Consider the following 21,639-nt stretch of genomic DNA (forward strand, 5'->3'; position numbering starts at 1 on the left):
ATGATGTGTAGATTTAATAAGATGACACGTATTTATATAAAAGATAAATCCTATCAAAAGCACTACTATAATTTCCGATTTAATAATGTTCAATTAAATTATAATATATTTAAGCTAATATTTTATATATTAAAAACTATTTTTAATTATTAAATGAAATGAAATGAATGAAATATGAAGGAAACTACGAGAAAACTTACTGAGAAACTGGAACCTTCTGGAAAAGCGACATATCGTTTTCGCCTCGACAGCACAGCGGAATCTGACCAAACACCCACAACACCCAAAAACAACAACAACGTACCGTAAAACATTGCGAACACTCCTATCGGAAGCAAATGTAATACTAAATGTCAAACATGCAAAGAAATTTATCCAAACAATGATTTCAGAGAATGTATGTCAGCTCTTGTAACGGTGAAATTTTCACAGAAGCACGGTAATGAAGTGAAGTGGCAGTGAGCACAAATTACTGCCTGTTTAGGATTATTCTCATATTTTATTCGTGACGCGAAACGAGGACGGTTCGGGTCACGTACGAATGTGTGTTACATATTTTTTCAACATCACTGTCCTGGGGAAGGATGAAGGCTTTAGAACTCTTGCGTAGTTTCATAAATAAACATCACTTTTCACTTTCCATTTAAATAAGTTTATTTTGCATTATTAGAGCTGTTTAAGTATTATATTTCAGCGACGTACTTTTAAAATTATTGTTTAAGATTAATTTTGGTTAATGTGTGTGATTAAAATATGTAATTGACTATCAGATACCGATCATTCTAATTTTATTCATTTTTGTTACTTAAAGATTCTTAAAATTTCATTTTTTTCCCAATTTTTTAAATAATCTTTTAATTAATTATTATAGCGCTTAGAGTCTAATAATAATATAATACTTATTCTAAATTGATTCCCCATTAAAGTCATTGATAAGTAGCGCTTTTAGTCAAGTTACAATATTTTACAAACTTCGATACACTTTCACTTAAAGTCAAATCAGAATTAATTTGTAAAGACTAATCCCCAAAATCGCATCTCAAAAAGAAACCAAGCCACAACAAAATGACCAAATTATCGAATTACCGAGAAAAGGCTCAAACATCCCGATATTTAGGTTAAGCTACGTCCTCAAAGAAAATATTCCCTAACACTTACTTGCATGATTCATGAGCTGCGACAAATATTTAGTGAAAATATTTTATTTGTCTATGTTTGTTTTTTAAGTACATGATCCTAATGTATTTCTATTTGATGATATCAAACATGCTTTTTATCATAGTCACAACGACATGTCATAGGAGTTTTTAGTGATCTTATACATAACATAATCAAATATTCTACTATTGTGTGGTGGCAACAACCTTCGAGATTCTTGATTAAGTTAATAACAGACAAGACATTTCATAGGTATATAATTATTCTTATATTATTTTTATGATTATATTTAACTAGCTGACCCGCTAAAGACTGACTGATACTCAAAAAATATCAATATACGTATAAACAAAATTTCGGTCAAGCTCATATAAGCAGACATACTACAGATTTTACAATTGAAATGCTATATAGCTTGGAGTCCATAATTTGCGTTTTGTATAACTTATTTTTTATTTTTTGTTACAAAAAAACATTATTTTCAATAAAAAGTACTACATCTTCGTCATAAACGAACCAAGCCACGAATCTAACTGGAAAAACCTCAGTCCTCAGCACAGAAGCATTAAATCGTTCGGTACCCACTACAAAGTATGGAGACGTTTTTATACGACCTTTTTATGACAGGCAACTGTTATTTAAGACGTGATTTGAAGCTACAATGTTGGGTTAACCACTCCAATCGCAATAAATTGATTGCATTTTCTAAGGACCGATGGCATCTTAAAGTCTGGCTGCAATTCTATTTTTAAGTTCTATATTGATTTACACTTATGACTTTCACGTGACACATTGTTTTTTTCTATAGCTACTAGTTCTGTGCGTGGCATTTGTTATAAAAAAGTTACCAAACAGTTATAATAAAATAACAGTCACAATATTATTGAAATTCGAACTTTTCTATTAATATAATATATAATCTTTACATAGTAATTTTTCTAACTATCATCACCGATTGGAAATATCGTTTTAGCGTCAGAATCGGTTATTAGTTTTATTTCATTTAAATTAAACACAATAAACATAAGTTTTGTAGTACCCACAAAGAACTTAAGTCATAATAAGAAGATAAATGTGGCGTTAAATGCTTTTAATTATAATATTGATTGAAAATGCAACCCGATAGAACAAAAGTATTGTAAATCGAGACCCTAAGCTGCACAGTCGTTTGGTTTAAAGCGATAAGTATTTCAAGGAAAACTACAAATTGCTAGCGTCCAAGGAAAATAACTTGTGAAAAGAATCCGTGCCAACTTCATCAGATTTGCTGTGACTCCTAAAATAAATACAATCCGACGAAATTGTTCAGTTTGTTTTTATAGTAGTTCCTTTTTTGACTTTGTTTGTGTCAATATTGCATAATTTATTTTACAGTTTTTTTTTAAATATTGGTCTGTATGGACTGTGGAGTGTGGGAACTCTATTCCCAGCTGCTCTAGCACGCATCGGCGCGAACTGGGCCATGCCCCACACAAGATCAGCGTGAATTAGTAGCATGCTATTGTTTCATTCTGTGAGAGAGAACCAGAGATTCGTATCCTTTTCCTTACCCTTCCCAGTACTTTCTTTTATTCCCACATCAATCTTTTTGTTATCCCTTATCCAGTAAAGTTGACAATCCATTTGCGCAGGTATATAGCATCTACAAATGTTTATGAGCAGTTCTGGTCACCATCAAGCGGATACCAACTCCACTGCTGTCACATAAAGAAATAAATAAATAAATCAATACTTTGTGCTGTTACCACTTGATGGAACTTTGTTTTAAAGATTTGGATATTTATAAAATCCACTCATTAACTCCGTTTTTACTCAAATTTCAAACTAATCACAAAAACTGCAAGCGTTTCCCATACATCATATTGTTATATAATTATTTAATCGTGTACATGACCCATTTCATATTTGAATCATACATTTCACGCATCTATACTAAGAAATTGCACCTTTTTTCTTTTTTTAACCAATTCATTTTTAAGTTCCATTATTTGTACAACTTTTTTTGAAGAGTAATATAAATAAATAAGTCATCTGTACAGAAGACTGCAAGAAGACAGAAGAGGTTATGATAGCTCTGAAATATAACAATAATTTGCGTTGAAAATGCCATCGAAATAGAAATTTATATTGATATTATCCATTATGAATAATCTAGGCTCGCTGATAAGCCCCACGTGCGCGGATTATAAGGCAATTAAGTTGATATGGGGAATGCTTATAATTAAATGTACGGTTCGGTAGTTGTCTCAAAAACGTCGCGTCTTCGATTTCAGTGATATGAATGGATAAACATTTAGAGAGTGAGAGATAGAAATATCGATTTGACTACACAAAAAAAGGTAATGGTAATCTTTAACTGATTTAAATTTTAATTATTTTTATAGAATACTACTCGCCGCCACCTAAAATTGTCAGAATTAGACAAAATTTTAATGGGACTGCACAAAAGGATAGCTCTCAAATATAAAAGAAATATCTAAATCAGTTCATCATCATCATCATCAGCCCATAGATGTTCCCACTGCTGGGACACAGGCCTCCTATGAGGGTTCAGGCCTTAATCCACCACGCTGGCCAAGTGCGGGTTGGCAGATGTCGCATGTCGTCGAACTTTTGATTCTTGGACATGCCGGTTTCCTCACGATGTTTTCCTTCACCGTTTTAAGCAGTGGTGATGTTATCCACATTTGCAGATAAATTGAAAAATCAATTTATTTCCTGCACGCTTAAATCAGTTCACCCAGTAAAAATTACGAGATCAAATCGAAGTAGCCACTTAGCGATTAGCTATGCAGCAATGAGAACGGCATTTGTGATGTAAAAGAAATACAAACAAACAAACAAACTTTCTAAATTCCAAACATTGATAGTAGTAAATAGTTTAAGATGGTAAGTCACACTAATTTCAATATGGCGGCATCAGACTGAATTGACTTTTTCATACCATTTGACATTTTTTAAAATCTTACTCTTATTCTTCGTACCAGAACACACACACGTGTGTCATCAAATTCCGTACGGCCCACGTATACAGCTAAGCTCGCGTTACACGTAATCTTTCAAACTTTCCGCTATAATATCTTACGTCGAATATTATAATATCGAATTAATTTGTAAGTCGTGCATTTAGAAGTTTATATTAAAATCCTCCTTCCTTCTAGTCGCAATTGATGCCTAATAGAACGGTGTCTATACTATATTAAAGAAGGTAGTTCTTAGAATGCAAATACAAATATTTGAGAGTGAGTGTCAGTAATTCTTATTCTAAAATCGAGTTATTTTATTTGCATGTAAGATGGTATTCATTCAATATCTATATTAAACATGATATAAGGACTCTATTATTTAGTTAAAATTATTATTAAAACGATTTTACACCAGTAACATAAATTATTATCTATCAATTTTTACATTATTTCGCACTTAAATTAATGATAACTATGGTTGATGCCCGGGGCACTATTAAAAATGAACAATTACTATGGTTGATGCCCGGGGCACTATTAAAAATGAACAATATGAGATGGCATTTTGATAATAACTGTTCATGTTATTTAATTGTCCAGGCATTATATACAATTTCGTCCAAAAATTTATTCATTCATTAACTCATTAACTTATTCGTACATCAATGTCTATCACCTATTGTCTTTATTTTTTACAGATATCCTTTTAATATTATAAATGCGAAAGTTTATAAGGATGTGTGTGTGTGTTTGTTGCTCTTTCGTGCAAAAACAACTGAACCGATTGCAATGACATTTGTTACGTAGATAGCTGGTCAACTGGAATAACATATAGGCAACTTTTTATCCCGATACTACTACGGGATACGTACTTACGCGAGTGAAACCGCGGGGTGCAGCTAGTATTTTATAAAAATATATTTGGAATGACTAATTTAAGTTTTGTTAGAGCAATGAAAACAAAACGCATAAACCAACCAAGTGAAGAGAGCGTGCCGCAACAGCAGTCAGCAAAGGCCAAAGTCGAAATGGTCTTCCTCCGACTCAGGCTACTCCGGCAGGCTAGTCCACAGATAAGATAATACTATATTAGCTACAGATAAGAATGTTTGTGCAATATTGATAACTCCATAAAATCAAATAAAATTGCCCAATGGTCATGAAGCAATATCAGTAATCACCAGACAATGTGGCAAATAATGAAGTTTGGATAATAAGTAATAAGTTGGTCCAATATCACCATCACCATTGATATTTGGTCCCACTGCAGGAACACATGCCTCAACACGGAACAACCACTGCAATATTAAAATACATGGGTACCCATAATGAATAATTCTCTCAGTAATTAGTTGGTCCGTAACATATATTACATACATATAGTAGGGATTTTAAGTCACGTATTTCTTAATAAAACAATTCAATCACCAATTTAATAACCATCGCTAAATATAATACTTTGTTCTTGCTTTCATTACACATGATTTCATAATACAAATTAAATAAAGAATTTTTATAGTAAATATACATTTAATTTTCCCGGCATTCACAATTATTGAAGTGGTTTTGATTAATTATCTACAAACAATTTATTCTGTGTCGTTCGAAAATCAATTAAAACTAAGCAATTAATTGCAAATATAAATAATTCCCTAACTTTTCATAAATTTACAATTAACTAAATTTAAAAAATACATTATTACAGTGTGAAAAAACTAAAAAATAAATATAGGAAAAATTAGATTTTGTTAAGATTGCATCTATCACAGGTATTTGCTTTTTGAAATCTCTATTTCTTTGACTTTATAGTAAATTAAATAAGCCTTTACTTTTGCTTATTTAGCGTTAATATAAAATGCAATATAGAAAATGGACAATCATGAGGCCGGTCGCAGAAGTTCGGATCCAATATTTCCTTGTACATTTCACTAACTTCGTTTTCATCCTCTTGCAATGTTGCTCTGAAAATGATAATTTATGATAAATCGTTAGTTTGATTTTTAGAAAAAATGCATTTGATTAAGCCGCAATAATTTTTTTTCACAAACTAAAAGTAAACTGCCTTCAAATCGTCAGGACTTGATTTAATTTTTAGTTTTATAGCATTGAAATGCTTTATAAATTAGTAATTTTGAAAGAATAGAAAAATTTTTTTTGATCACGAGGCAGGATCCTGCCTCATCAGGACTTCATCAGGACTTGATTTACTAAATTGGAATACCAACCTTGGAATATAATAAGAGTCATCAAAAGTGATATTTTTACCTTTGTTTGTATATTCATATGTGATTTCTATTTGTATCACTGTACTGTGAAAGTTGGTTATTTTGTATATAAGTTATGAGTTACAGTAGAGTAATCGGTTAAAAACGCTTCTTAGCGCCTTTAGATATCAAATGAATATTAAAACAAACAAGCTTTCGCCATTCTTCAGGATATTTCTGTCTTATATTAATCTTACTCTTATCTAGATGTCCAATCACACATAGATAACATAGTTATTAGAAAACACCTACCCTACTTAGTCTAAAGCTAACAGTTAGCTATAATAATCATAGGTATATGTTTAGATATAGGTGATTAATACGAGCTATTTTCATCCATTGCGCCATTATTCACCTGACCGCATCCCGGACAGAGAACATTACTAGTAATCCTCTATAATATTATATTACAATAACAATAAAATAGAAAAAAGTTGTCACTATAGTATAAAACTAAGTCGCTTTCTCTGTACCTATATCCCTATGTACCTATGCTTAAATCTTTTATACTACGTAGAGGATTTTTATGGGATTTTGTTAATAGATAATGATTCAAGAGGAAGATTTATACATTTATTAAATTACTCCGAATCGTGCGAAGCCGCGAGCAAAAGCTAGTATTTGTATACATTGTAACACACAATGTCGTAAATGATTAATGAAAGAATGTTCTATGTCATCATAACAGACATTTCATTAAAGTCTATTTATCATATAGACAATGCAGAATAACCTAGGAAAGGTGCTAGAATTGTGGTATTATAGAGAATGGAAGATGGCTGACCACCCGACATGACATAAAAAAATTAAAAGTATCTCTGGTCAATGTGGTATCCACTGAAAATCAGTGCAGAGTCTAAGTTCCTTTAATGGGCTTAGACTCTTATACACTGAGTGGATCTTCCGTTTATAAGAGGTTTATTTAATGTTTTGTAAATTAGACTATTTTTTATTAACTTTACCGTATAAAAAAAAGCATTTTCCTTCTTTCTTAAAAAATGTAAGATATCTATCTGCCTACTCGAAGATACATTAATGCCAATGAATTAAGTATGCAGCTATATTCATGTTATACTAATGAAAGGAAAATCCCTTCGGTTGTGTAGGTATAATGTTTTGCTGTGTAACTGACCTTAAGAGTAGGTACCTTGTTTATGTGAGTATTGGTATTTGTTAACTTTTTTAGCGTATTCTATTTGATGCCGATGAGTATTTCGTATAATCAACGATTCAATATGCATTTTTCGGTTTGATCTTTTTTTTTCAGAAATAATTCCTACATTCTATAACTCAACGTCCCACAACTCTAAGTACGTTTTTTTTATTTATTTTTTTTTTTAATGGGGAAATCTTGCATATATACCCACGGCCCCCGAGGAAGAGGTTGTGGGTTATGTCGGATTAATACCGGCTAATAGAAATACTTATAACAGAATAATAGCACTCACGTAAATATTGCCCTTGTGAGATCATGAACTAGGGATTTCCCCGGCGGTGCGAGGTATTTCTTGCTCTCACATATGCTTCGTAACACACACTCACGACCATCCATGTTGTGACTGTAAAGATTAATTAATTGACGTTATATATAATCTATAATATCCAAGTGCGGGTTGGCAGATGTCACATGTCGTCGAACTTTTGATTCTTGGACATGCCGGTTTCCTCCTTCACCGTTCTAAGCAGCGGTGATGTTATCTGCATGTGCAGATAAATTCAAAAATCAATTTAATTCCTACACGCTCGCCTGGTCTCGAACCCCGACTTATCGATTTTGAAATTCGAGATTCTCACCACTGAGCCACCACTGTTTTTTTTTGTTGTGACATTATATGTCTTTCAATAAGTATGTTGAGTTGATTGATCAAATCTTTGAAGATATATAATGTGTTGTTTTTGTGAACTACTAAGTGTGTAGTACCAGGACTGTAGAAACTTTAAGAGCCCTGTTTCAATAAGACGCCATGGTGACGTCGCCGACCAGCAAGCAGTGAATATTTAATTAATGTCCATCGCCTTTACTTGGCGATGTTGTCAAATCGTTGCCATAAAAGTAAGGTATACGCGATTCAATTTACAATATTTTTAGTGATGGTTACGGCTAAAATTTTGTCAAAAAGGTTATTCAATCCTTTTTATGTGATTACATTGACGATTATCAAGCCTTTCAATTTTTTACGAATACTTGATGCGAAATTTTCAAACTGTTCTTTTTACAAAAATAATAAATTAATCACGCTGTACAAGTAAAGAGCGTCCTCTATCTGCTTCCACAGTTGCCTCTTCTGCCTGTAATGCTTTTTCCTTCTGTGCTCATCAGAGAACTTTTGGTCTGGTAGGGGAAACGTCACATCCAAGTCCATTACCATATTCCAGCCAGATGGCGCGTGCGTCATGAACGCTTTAGCTGCCGATATCGTGATCTGCAATTGGAAAGCATAGGATTATTTAATGCATTAACTATCTGTTGAATTGTAAAGTTTTACGTTCGACGTCGATGTGTCATCATCATCTTTGGATTTCTGTAGTCAAATAATTATGAGTAAAGTGAAGAGACCATTTCATAGTGGCGGCCATCTTGGAATTTAAGTTTGTGTATAAACAATTTCAATATTCTACCAGTCAAGCCCTTCAATCTGATATCCGTATAGGCAGTTGTGAAAAAAATATTTATCCGTATATTTATGTATACAAATTTTCATCAAACATAGCTTTAGATACTTCTGATTTATTCATTTTTTAAACAAAAATATTAATATTTCAATCGGTTTGTCCGTTCGGGAACTACGGTGCCTCAGACTGAGTATGAGCAATAGATTTTATTACTTAAATTGAACAATAGCCATACATGGTATGCAATGAGCAAGTAAGCCTTATGTTAAATCTACTATTGTGTACTATTACTATACTAATACTATTGTGAGAGTCCAGCATGCTTCGATACTTCGGTACGAATTGGCCCAGCTCGCACCGGGGAAGTACAACACCTCAACAGAAGACTGGCCTGAAATAGTAGCATGCTACTGTGTTTCTAAATCGTAAAATATAGCACTAATTGTAAAGTATACTATAATATTTCCTAGCTATGAGTACAGGAGGGAAGTTAAATTCAAATTTTCTAAAGATATCCTGCAAATCAAGACCTTTATCTTTTCTTGTAATTGTGCAAAATTCAACATGCTCTTTCGACCTCGTTGGGTTTTTTATTGAGCATCGTCTTTTGGGATTATGATCTGGAATCGTTCTAGAATTATCAATTTACATTTACTTCTCAATTATCTCATTAATTAAATGGGTAGAATGTAATTGTTATCTATTTTAATTTATTATTTTTAAATTATTCACATCGCAATAAAATTTTATGTACTTTCACTGTTATTATATTTTTTGCAGTAATTTAAAAATAAGATTTCAAAACATTTATTTTTGAGACTAATAAATTCTAGACATTATTTAAATTATTAACGATTCTGTTTAATTAAAATGCGTATGCGTACTGACCCAATTTACTTTATATCCTAATTCCCATTCACCATTTATATATATAAAACCTATAATCACCAGTTATTAAATACTTAGTACTCACAACAGCATTACTTCCATCAGGGAATACCAAATGCCTTCGCTTCCTTATTGCACCAATTGAGGTCTTTACATTGGGACATTGTTCTAACATATATTGGTCACACACACACGGGCTTCCGATCAACAGTAGAATGAAAAATAACATTATAATATCAAAAAAAATCGAAAAATATTCAAAATCTAACAGTACAGCTTATCCCGACGCCTACGGCAAGTTTGTCGCGTACTGTGTACTGATCCATTATAAGATTTTTTAGTATATATCATTGTGTAATATGTAAATTAATGTACAACGAAATACACATTAGCTTTTTCAACTATATCCACGGGGTCATTGGAGGGCATACTAGGGTGCTTTCTCATTCTATAAAATTTAGGAACATAATCTTTATGTATTCAGTGGTTTTTTGATTCCATTCAATTACATCGCACAATGGTTTATTATCTAATTTTTACCTTATTTTGACTTAGTTAGTTAATATTTAAAAAACACCTCAATTTTCAACCGAAAATTCTCATGTCAAAGTTGGTAGATTTTTTGAAATGACTCTTTTCTGACGGTGAAGTGGAAAAATATCACCTCCATCACCATGGGTTATTTTTTTCAGAAAATATAAGAAAGGTCCGAAACAACTACAAAAATATTTATTGCTAGCTGCGCCCCGCTTCACCCGCGTAAGTCTGTATCCCGTAGGAATATCGGGATAAAAAGTTGCCTTTATATTATTCCAGTTGTCCAGCCATCTACGTACCAAATTTAATTGCAATTGGTTCAGTAGTTTTTGCGTGAAACAAACACACACATCCTTACAAACTTTCGCATTTATAATATTAGTAGGATCATTATAGTGAAAAAAATTGCTTGCTTTAATTATATATTTTAAATAAAGAATCAAAAACATTAAAAAATGCTTTTTTCTACAGGTATTGTAGTTTTTTAGGAAATCCAGACAAACGTTTTTAGCCATCAAAAGCTCGCCCCTTTCACTTTAAGACCTTGGATCGCCCGTAAATTTTGTTGTTACCAATGGGCTTCACTGTACTGTTCACTGTATTTTTTTTCTACAATTATTAACGCCTTCTGCTTTGATCTATACTCTATATCAACAGGACGATTGTTATAACTTCACAAAAATCCTTTATGATTCCTTATTATTGATTTTCTTCGCCTTCTGTGGTAGGTAATATAGCAAAAGAATGGCTGAACATAACAGATGCCAGTCGGCTTAATAATTTTTTAATTTACTTCTTCTGATAACTTCTTAACAATCTTCACAAATACCTTACCTCATTGATAGATTGTTTGGGATTGTTTCTGAATGGGTTCGGATGGTTTATGTTCGTTTTAGGAAGTATTTACTTTCTCTGTGGTGGCTATCCATAGTCGATTAGTTTTATGTTTAGCATTTTGAATAATGTGAATAATGAAGTAATAATCCTTTCTTTAGTTTTTAAACAAAGAAGAGCAAATCATTCTAAATTTTCTTCTTTTATTTACAATTACACACAATAAGCATGGGTAAATTTTAGTGGCCTGTAGTGGTCGTCTTAGCGATATGAATCCAAAATGTATTTTGTTGGTCCGTCATCATCAGTCTTATATATTCCCACTGCAGTGACAAGGATATCCTACGAACATAAAACTAACTACACACACAAGTTTGAATAAGCAGGCGAAAAGGCAAAGCGATATTCCTAGTATTGTTGAACATGGAAAAGGGTAAACTTAACTTGTAGATTGCATAAGAGAAATTGTAGGAATACCTTCAGATGAAAATATACATCACGAAATAAACAACATCTAAAAAACTAGAGTACAAACCATCTGCGTGAAAAAAGTAAGAGAGTGTCATAAAGAGCTTGAAGACAAAATAACTGAAACGAAGACCATGGGACAAATACGAATATAGAAACCAAACATACAACATGATATGAACAAAACTTCTTCTAGTTAAAAAACTGAAAAACTCAAACATTTATTATTCACCTTGAAACCATAAGTATAAACTTTACCACTAATATACGATGAGAGATTCTATGGAACGCCTGACGATGAGGTCAAATTATTTAAGTTTATTTGCGCCAATATTTCGTATGGGAGATTCCGTAATCGTCACCAAGTTTGTGGTTGTTGATTTCAATGTATTGAACCCATGCTGATAAAACTTAAAATGTTAAGAATATAAGGACAAATAATAGACTCCAAATTTTGCGATAATGTTGATAAAATTGGAATGGGAATATAATTTGAGACAACATCTTTCTTCTCATATTTGTGTAAGGTGTAAGGGACGATTTAAGCTTTCTTACATTCCATCGGGACTGGTGACTCTTCACCAGTCAGAAGACTCATTACAATTTATAAGTAAGAGGTAAATAGCGATCCAGAGACATTCACATATACATACTCATCTATCTAAACGGTTATAGCAACATTTCCTTAAGACAACAATCAAAACCCATCCCATGGCAAACTTTGTTTGGATGAAAACCCGATGCCTCCTTATCTTGCCTGTAAACCAAATGTAAAGGTACTTTTTGTAAATCAAATAGTTCAGATTAAGTATATTACAATTTGGCCAAGTTTCGGTTAAAATTATTTAATCATGAACCGTACAAGAAATGTTAGTATAAATAGTGATTGTTTTACTTCTAAGGTCATTACAATTTTCATAATATAGTCTTAGATTAAGGAATTTGCGGAGATTAGGTCTGAAACATGCTTAAAAGAAAAAACTTATGAGCTGAATGTCGCTAAATTAATTAATATTCACCACCGTCGGTTTCCGTACCAATGCTTTTCCATTTTTTGTCCAAACGCTTTTGTAACCTATCTCTTATATCTTGCTTTTATCCTAATTGCTGCATAAAGCCTTACTTACCGACGAAAAATGTTCCATAATGAAGACGGGAGATTTACGAGTGTCGCACCCCAGATTATAGGAGTTCTATTTATTGTGAAGATTGTTATGGTTGTATGTACTTTAAGATCGAGGCTAGTAGCTGATCGTGCATCTTTGTTAACACTAAATTGAACCACTATAGCCAGTGGGTGGAAGTTCGACTTATTGGATTTATCAACGGTAGTCTAATACAAAATATCCTTTTCTCCGATATTGCAATTAACAGAGTTACTTAGTTGATTGATTACATATTGTATAGATTTTCATATCTTTTTTCGGCATGCATTGTATTTCTAGAGTATTCGAACGAGACTGTTGCTCCAAGATATTGATTCGTTAAAGCAGATCATCAATTTAATTTTCATGTTCGGTACATCCTATTTCTATTTATTTTTTCCAATTTTATTTGTCGAATGCTTTATATTCTAAATTTCTTCAAATCTAATATTTGAAACTATAGTCCCTTGTGCAGGATCCCCATAATACTAAACCAAATAGCCTTGGAATAACCATATTAAAAAAAATAATTTTGACAATATTTGATTTACATATTGGAAAATATTTATATAACAGTTCTTTCAGAGACATAACAGCAATGCACAATAGTAATTTACGTTCCGTTTACTAGCCTTTGAAGCGAGAGACGGTATGCGTCCTTGAAAGCGGCTGCAAGCAGTTCTGTTCTTTATACAAAAGGTGTAAGCGTGTGAATTGGACGCACTACGCGTGTAAATCACTTGTCATGTAGGCATCATGTAGACGACGGTAGATCAGAAAGTGATTTAACTTTTTAACGGAAGGCTATAAGTTTACTTACACTAATTTTATAATTTTTCCTTGTACTTCACTGCACTATTTGAATACTCTCTCTTTCTTAAGGAACTCGATCCAATTGAAATGAAATTGAATAAATAAAAAAAAATACTGATATTTCAAAGGGCAAAAACATAAGTATGTTAACATTTGCTTCAGCCAGTTTGATGAGCTCAAAAATAATGTCAAACATCGGTTTAAATAAATACAGTTCGGCCAAGAAAGAAGAAACGGAGAATTTCGCGAAAAACCCATTTTTAACCTTTCACGATTTTTTTTTTACTACCGAAATGATGGGGATTTTCAAAATTTTACTCTTTCATTTTTTTCTGAATTTGAACAATTTTACAATACTTTTGCTGGATGGGAATTTATGTAACATGGAATGTCTATGTACATTGACCCGATTACTACATGTTCTGTTTTAAATTTTGTACATGACGTGAGCCTATGTAAATTTATTTGAAATTTTATCTATATAGTGCAAATTTATTAGCTTTGATTGACATCCAGGATATTGGTCTATCAATAAACATGTGCTAGAAAATATTTTTCAGTGAGAGTGACTTGCAGGTATTTATTTTTATAATGTCATAGTGGACAACTAATCTAGTTAGTACCATGCTACTAATTCACGCCGGTCTTCTGTGGGGGTGGTTCTTTATACGGAGGGAGCTGGCCCAATCCGTGCCTAAGCGTGCTCAACTCCGACATGAAATTTTAAAGTTATTGGATCATGGAGGTGAAAGAAAATTTTCCTCGGTTTCTTTTAATATATATTAAGGTAAGATTGTGAATCATGCTTGATAATAATTCCTTTTTTCTATAAGGATCACCCACTTCCCTGAAGGTACCACTTAATGTTCTCAATGGGATTAAAAAAAATTCTATCAAACACAAAAAAATCGCATCAATCAGTTGAAAAACTGCGGAGCTATCGACGTAACAAACCCAAGAAAAAAACACTCGAATTGAGAACTCCTTCGTTTTTACAACATCGGTTGAAAATTGATATAGCACAAAACATTTATAGTATCTTCGTAATACTTATAAATAGATTATAATTGGGCTAACTCGCACCGGGGATGTACCATACCCTCCACAGAAGACCGGCGTGAAATAGCAGCGTGCCCTAAGCAGCTTACGCCCATATTCTTTGCTTTAACCCTTCCCAGTCCTTTCCTTTATTCCTCTCACAAATCCTTTTGTAGAGGGGTAAGGTCTGCAATTGACCTTACGTCCCTTCAAATGTTCATGGGTAGTGATAACGCTTACCATCAGGCGACCCATCAGCTTCATTGCCGACGATGACATAAGAAAAAAATTAGTAAACTGCTTATCTATAGAATTAATTAAATATTTAAATACTACGAACTATACATACATACATATGTCCCCACTGGGAAACATGCCTTCTATGAGGATCCAGGCCATAATCCACCATGATGGTCAAGTGCAGGACAACAGATGTTACATGTCGTCCAACATTGAATTCTCGGACAAACGTATTTCCACACGATGTTTTTCTACCCCGTTTCAAGCATTGGTCATGATATCCACATACGCAGAAAAATTAAAAAATGTATTTATTTCTGGCACGCTCGCCTAGTCTCGAACCCTCAACTTATCAATTTTAAGTCCGGAGCCTCACCACTCAGCCACCACTGTTTTACTTACTATTAACTTTCTTTATTTCAAGTTTGTACCACTATGAATGCTGGACTATAATACAAATTTATACCCTCAAATTATTAACCTAAACCTACTAAACTATTAACCTGCCAAATTTTAAGTTTGTTGCACAAATAATTAAGAAACGTACGCCGTTCATACGATCTTGCTGCAGCCTCTGATGCCCTTAATCCACCCCTATTGCAAAACCTCTCCTAACATCTTCTATATAAATAGAGAATAAAAAAACTTGCACGCAAACACGCGAATACCCTTACACGCTTTTAACTCTGCTAGTTAGAGTACAGAAAGTGTCCTTTCGCTTTTATAAATAGAAGATTGATAGATAGAAGATTATTTATTCTCCTTCGATGTAGCTTAATCAACTAAATAATTAAACTAATTCAGTCGAATTAAGTTATTATTAGTATTGTTAATATAACGAAATTGCCTTAACATCGCTTGTGTTTTGCGCTATATCATGGTATCACGCTGTGAAATATTTCATGTTTACACTATAGTTCGCAGCGGAGGAAGTTTTATTAATGCTCGCTGGCAATAAAATTAATTGTTACGAAATTATTTTGCTTAAAAATATTATGTTGAGTATAAATGACGATATTTTTCATTATTCTTACGAAATTCTTTAGGAGATACAATTTTCTTAAAATTTTGGTTCGATTGATTTTACATCATTGATATATTGAGTTACCTATTAAAATATAAGTGAAATCAGTTTCAGAACCTACATGCTTAATTCAAAAATACGAGTGAATATATAACTAAATTTTTACCTCTTAGATAATTACTATTGTATTCTTTAAATAATACATATTTAATTGGTTTCATCAATAAATGTTCATAATAAACATGTATTTATATACCATTACCATGACTTTGTGCCCATACTTGTTCCGATTGCATGAATATGGGTTAGGTAGTAATTTTTTGGGTTCTTGGACATGCCGGTTTTTTTACAATTTTTTCTTTGCCGTTTCAAGCAATGATTATTTGGATAGTAAGGAGATAAATTGAAAAATCTATGTATTTCCTGCACGCTCGTCTGTTATCTAATCCAACAATTCGATTTTTATCTCACCACTGAGCCTCTTGCTTATAAGGTCAAAATGTGAGCCTCTTGCTTATAATTTCACATCATGTCATATGTCTGTTAATAGCATAATACTTGATTATAAATGTTTATTTAAAAAAAGCAAGGGAAAAAAATAAAAGATCAAAATAATTATACTCGAAGCAACAGAATTATTTAATAATGATTTTTTTTAGTACAATTGACAGATTATTTGTAAATCGCGTATTTTCATTTCTATAGCATGATATATAAGCATGTGGGCGTGTGGCCCTGTATACCTACAGACCCTACGGAGACGGTTAATTCGTTAATTGTATAAGTGTGAGTTCGTTAACCTAGCTTGTTGTCTCCTTTAATATGAACTTATTTCTGTTTACCCAATGCAAGTACAAAACTGAGGATGGAAAATGGACAATCATAACGATGATCACAAAACTTTGGCTCAAGCATTTCTCTGTATGTGTCTCCAACTTCGTTTATGAATTCTTCATTTTCTATTGGCGATCTGAAAAATGCACAATAAAATATTTATTAATAAGTTTCTCTTCTATACTTTCAATAAATACAACATTGGGATTGAATTCATGAAAGTTGCCGAAAAATAATTCACAGTTATGCAGTTATTTTATTTATAATTCTGTTTTCAGAATATACACTCATTTCGAATGCGAAACAGAATGCAATTCTAATTGAAGTGAAGCTAATACAAAAGTTTTATATTAATTTTTAATGACCCACATCATCTGCTCTGCACTGCTCGAAACGGTGACGAAAATCGTGAAGAAACCGGCATGTACGAAAATCAAAACTTCGATGATTTGCGACATATGCCAACCCGCACTTGGCCAGCATGGAGGATTAAGGACTGAGCCTTATAGTCGCTCCAGTGGCTACAAATATTGGCTCATGATGCAGATTTGAAAAACGAAAAGATTTTTTTTTATCAATGGTTAGTTTCTCTCTTTTACAAGGCCCGGTTACTTCTATAATATAATTTATATAATACACCTATTTATTCAAAATAAAACGGGCACCTTAAACTTTTCTATGCAAGTAGGTACTTATCTTAAACAAAATATGTTTTATATTAGCTGAATTAATTAAAAACAGTTGTTATACGTATTTAAAATCACGGCAAGCAAAATAATAAATTATATAATATTCCAAATTTTAAAATTTCAGTTATTTAAAAATATTTTATTCGCAGAATTTGCACGCAGTTTGTATTCAAATTCTATCATTAAAAAATAAAAAAGGCTTTTTTAATAGTAATTGATGCTAATAACATAAAATTGTTAACATTGTTTATTCGTAACAATTTTTTTTACCGTAGATATTATGGCAGACAAGACAATAGTACTATATGAATAGTGACTCTTCATCAGAATCTTGTGTTTCGGAAGGTTTTCCGAAAAATTTAAGTGAACATAATATATCTGTGTCAATGATCGGTTTTCTTTATGAATAAATAGGATATTTCGGTTATCACGCGTTAACCACTGCACTAAGCAAGCGGAAGACAACCAATTAAGACGCAAAACTATAATTAAATGTTTTTACTTTTTTTTCATTTTGGTGCACACAAAAGTATGAAGGATAAAGTGTTATTAATTAGTACTCACGAAAATATAGCTCTCAATAAATCGTGAACTAAAGACTTTCCTGGTGGGGCAAGGTGGCGTTCGCTCTCACAAATACTTCTCAGGATACAAGCACGCCCGTTCAGATTATGCCTGGAATATATACAATATAACATCATTAGTTTGTTAAGATTTATAATGGCAGTATATGTGAGAAGCAAATATTTTAAACACATCCACCCACACACCTTATTACGAACTACATACGAGCGAAATGAGATTTTGAAAAAAATAACAATCATATGGATAATATTTTATATAGCTGAATATAATTATTCCTCAGGTTAACTTTCAATATATGATCTAGTTGTGACCCGCGGTTTCACCTTTTAAAACATTTTTCATTGCATATCATAATAAGATTGCTTGGCATAAAAAACAGTCCAACACAAATATAATCGGTCATTTAGAAGGATAAGTTCCAGAGATTAGCACGTTCAATCAAACAAATGAACTTCTCGTCTTCATGTATTAGTACAAATAATAGTGGTTTAGATTTCACTCTCAATAATAAGAACAAATTAGTTTTTCTGAACCTAGAATCTTGTTACGTATGTTACGTATTCTATTATCCCTCATCATCATCATCCTGTTCCCCCTACAGGGCTTCTTGTGACAGTTATATTCGTTTTAGTCAACAGACTATCATAATAATTAAAGCTATAAAAATCCTAAGCACTTGCCAAACCTGCGACATAGCAGTTTAAAATCTTATAAAATAGCATACTGGCTTTATATACTATCAATTAAGTTTCCTTAAATTAGATCTCGAAAAATCTTTGCAAGTTAACTTTTCACTTCCAGTTCTCATTTTGCTCAATCAATTTTGTCTCCTTGCATTGAATCGATTTAAGCCTTTATTGCATCTCGGAGCAGCATCTTAATGAGAATCTTACTCAGTCCAACGTTTAATTGTGCTTTTGATAATTGATGGAAAATTAAAAATCTTCCTTTGATATCCCGTCTTCGAAGAATCTTATTACGATTCGAGGTTTCTTTTTAAGAGACATTTCGATTAGAACGTTGTATATGGTCTATTTAAATTTATCGGTTTTCATGTGTTATGAAAAAGTTCACAATTTTCCTTGGTAATAAAAGAATCAATATGTTTATAAGTCACACTTCATTGTGCGTCACTTATCGTATTTTTCGTAAGGATCGTAATGAAATTATTAAGTATTATCTGTTTTCTTTAATCTTTATAAAATAATGAAATTAAATCAAGTTATTAAACCAAATAAAATTAACTATGTGCCTAATATAAACAAAAAAAAAATCTTACAAATCTATAGCATTTTCCAGTCGTTCCCAGAACTCCCTTTTTTGTCTGTGGTTTTTTTTTCTTCTGTGCTCGTTCAGGAATTTCTCATCTGGCAGCGGAAACAGTACGTCGATTTCTAGAGCTATGTTCCAACCAGACGGAGCGTGGGTCATGAACGCTTTGACCAGGGATATAGTGAGCTGAAAACAAATAAATATGAAAAATAGACCCAAGTATCTTTAAATGTGGGAGACGAGCACGCTTTCGAACTGGACCAGCTCCCACCTGATGGTGCTAAGAACCTTACCTTAAGTTTCTTTTTCTTTCGTTTCCGGTGTATTCCTTCATTCCAGTCGTCAATCCCTTCCTTATCCCTTACCCCAAAAAAGGGGGCAGCGCATTCGCAGAGATAGGCTTCTGCGAATACGCTGCCCGCTTTAATGTCTTTGGTGCTTACCATCAGGCAAACCACCAGCTCAGTTGCCCGATATCACATAAAAATAATAATAATATTTTTAACTTTTGTATTTCAATGTATTAAAGTATTCTATTCCAACCCACCAATTCTCGTCGCTACGCCATTCGCCATTTTGCCTACCTTTGTTAATGTAAGGTATGTTGAATAATGATATTCATAAACTAGGTGCAAATACCAATAAGTGGAAAATAAGGTAAAATAATATACGTTTTCATTGTGAAAATTAACACGCAACGTGCAACAATAAACTTATCATAGGTACTACTAATTTTAACAACAAATAACAATGACTTGAGCCCCATTTAAAATATAATCATATATTATATATCGCACTAAGGGTGACCCTTCTCAAATTAGCATACTAGAGGTGGCGCATGACTATACAAACAATTTTATCGATTTAATTTTAAACGAATTTTCGTCATACCCAACATCGCTTGTTTGTTCTCGTTGTTGCCTATTTACTTTCTTTAGAATTTCATCAAAAACCAAAATTTTAGTTCTATATCCCTTTGGTGTATTCACTCACGTCGTTAGAAAATTAAATGGTTCATTATGTACCACAATCAATACTTACCACAATATTGGTGGAATCAGGGAACACTAAATGCCGTCGTTTCCTCAGAGCACCGAAGGACGTCTTCACATTCGGGCACTGTTCTGTGGAATTCCCTTCACATACAGTACACACGAACAATATTATAACGCAGAGAAGCATTGTAAAATAATGGACGGTAACATTACCGCTTCAAACTTCTGGTCCTTGATGAACATGTCACGAGGTGATTGTTTAAGACCCCTCTAATGCACTAACAAACGTGATGTTTGCTGAGTGACTTACATGGGCGTGTGATGTCGTATTTGTTAACTGGAAAAAGTTGGTTTTACAAGGAGACCTTTGAGCTGTGTAAATGAACAAGCATCCTCTGCATTCACGTTTTACTGCACAAACTAATTTGTGTTTCGGCAAAATCATGTAAGAGACTAACAACCAACCATACATTATATATGGATTTTACATATAAACTTAAACTTATAAACTTTTAATGCAAAGGCAAAAGGGATTACCAATTTTTAAAATTCAAGCAGCTTAAAATTAATTTTTAGTTTTATAGCATTGAAATGCTATAAAACTAAAAATTAATTTAAAAAAACATACTATGTTTGAATAAATAATCAAATTATACATGTTACATTACGTTCCTAACTAAATAGTCCTGGGAATCTTGTATAATTAGAGAAAATACTAAGGCTAAGCTTAATGACAATACTTTATTAAAGGCATTTTTGAGAAATTACAAAAAGTTTATGTGTAAACTGAATTTGATTCTAGACCTGGGGGATTACTATGACGTCCTAAAGCAGGAGTTATTCCAGTGTTAGAAAAAGTTAGAGCTATGTAGGTCGTCTAGCTTCATCACTTTTAGACACTGGAATTACTCAGCTTCTTAAAGGAGTTATTTTAGCGTTTTACGTCATGATACCTGAACTGAGCCGATTTACTCAAATATTTAGAAACTGCGTCTGCGTCTGTGTGATCTAACTGTGAAATTATGAAACACTAGCTTCGCCCCGCTGTTTCATCCGCGTAAGTCCGTATCCCGTAGGAATATCGGGATAAAAAGTTGCCCACATGTTATTCCAGTTATCCAGCTATCTACCTACCAATTTCATTGCAATCGGTTCAATAGTTTTTGCGTGAAAGAGCAACAAACACACACACACATCCTTACAAACTTTCGCATTTATAATATTAGTAGGAAGTAGGATAGGATATTCGTTCGTCGGATCATTTTATCAGATAAAT

The 21,639-nt window shown here is 32.7% G+C and overlaps 2 protein-coding genes across 2 annotated transcripts in view; both read right to left on the minus strand.

Moving 5' to 3' along the window:
• The window catches only part of LOC119839767, a 14,232-nt gene extending 4,168 nt beyond the window's left edge, over positions 1 to 10,064 (minus strand). The window contains exons 1-5 of the mRNA XM_038366206.1: positions 9,975 to 10,064; positions 8,633 to 8,811; positions 7,837 to 7,947; positions 5,954 to 6,085; positions 5,306 to 5,422 (exon numbers count right to left, since the gene is read on the minus strand). Coding sequence (XP_038222134.1) covers positions 5,306 to 5,422; positions 5,954 to 6,085; positions 7,837 to 7,947; positions 8,633 to 8,811; positions 9,975 to 10,064 — 629 coding nt within the window. The remainder of the gene's footprint in view (positions 1 to 5,305; positions 5,423 to 5,953; positions 6,086 to 7,836; positions 7,948 to 8,632; positions 8,812 to 9,974) is intronic.
• Positions 10,065 to 16,816: 6,752 nt separating this feature from the next.
• Positions 16,817 to 20,550, minus strand: LOC119839768. Its single transcript, XM_038366207.1, has 4 exons — positions 20,410 to 20,550; positions 19,376 to 19,554; positions 18,076 to 18,186; positions 16,817 to 16,958 (listed from the first exon to the last, which is right to left on the minus strand). The coding sequence occupies exons 1-4, from the start codon at positions 20,548 to 20,550 to the stop codon at positions 16,817 to 16,819; spliced, it is 573 nt and encodes a 190-aa protein (XP_038222135.1).
• Between the last annotated feature and the right edge of the window lie 1,089 nt (positions 20,551 to 21,639).

This window comes from Zerene cesonia, chromosome 4 (genome assembly GCF_012273895.1).
Source record: "Zerene cesonia ecotype Mississippi chromosome 4, Zerene_cesonia_1.1, whole genome shotgun sequence".
NCBI classification, from domain to species: Eukaryota; Metazoa; Arthropoda; class Insecta; order Lepidoptera; family Pieridae; genus Zerene; species Zerene cesonia.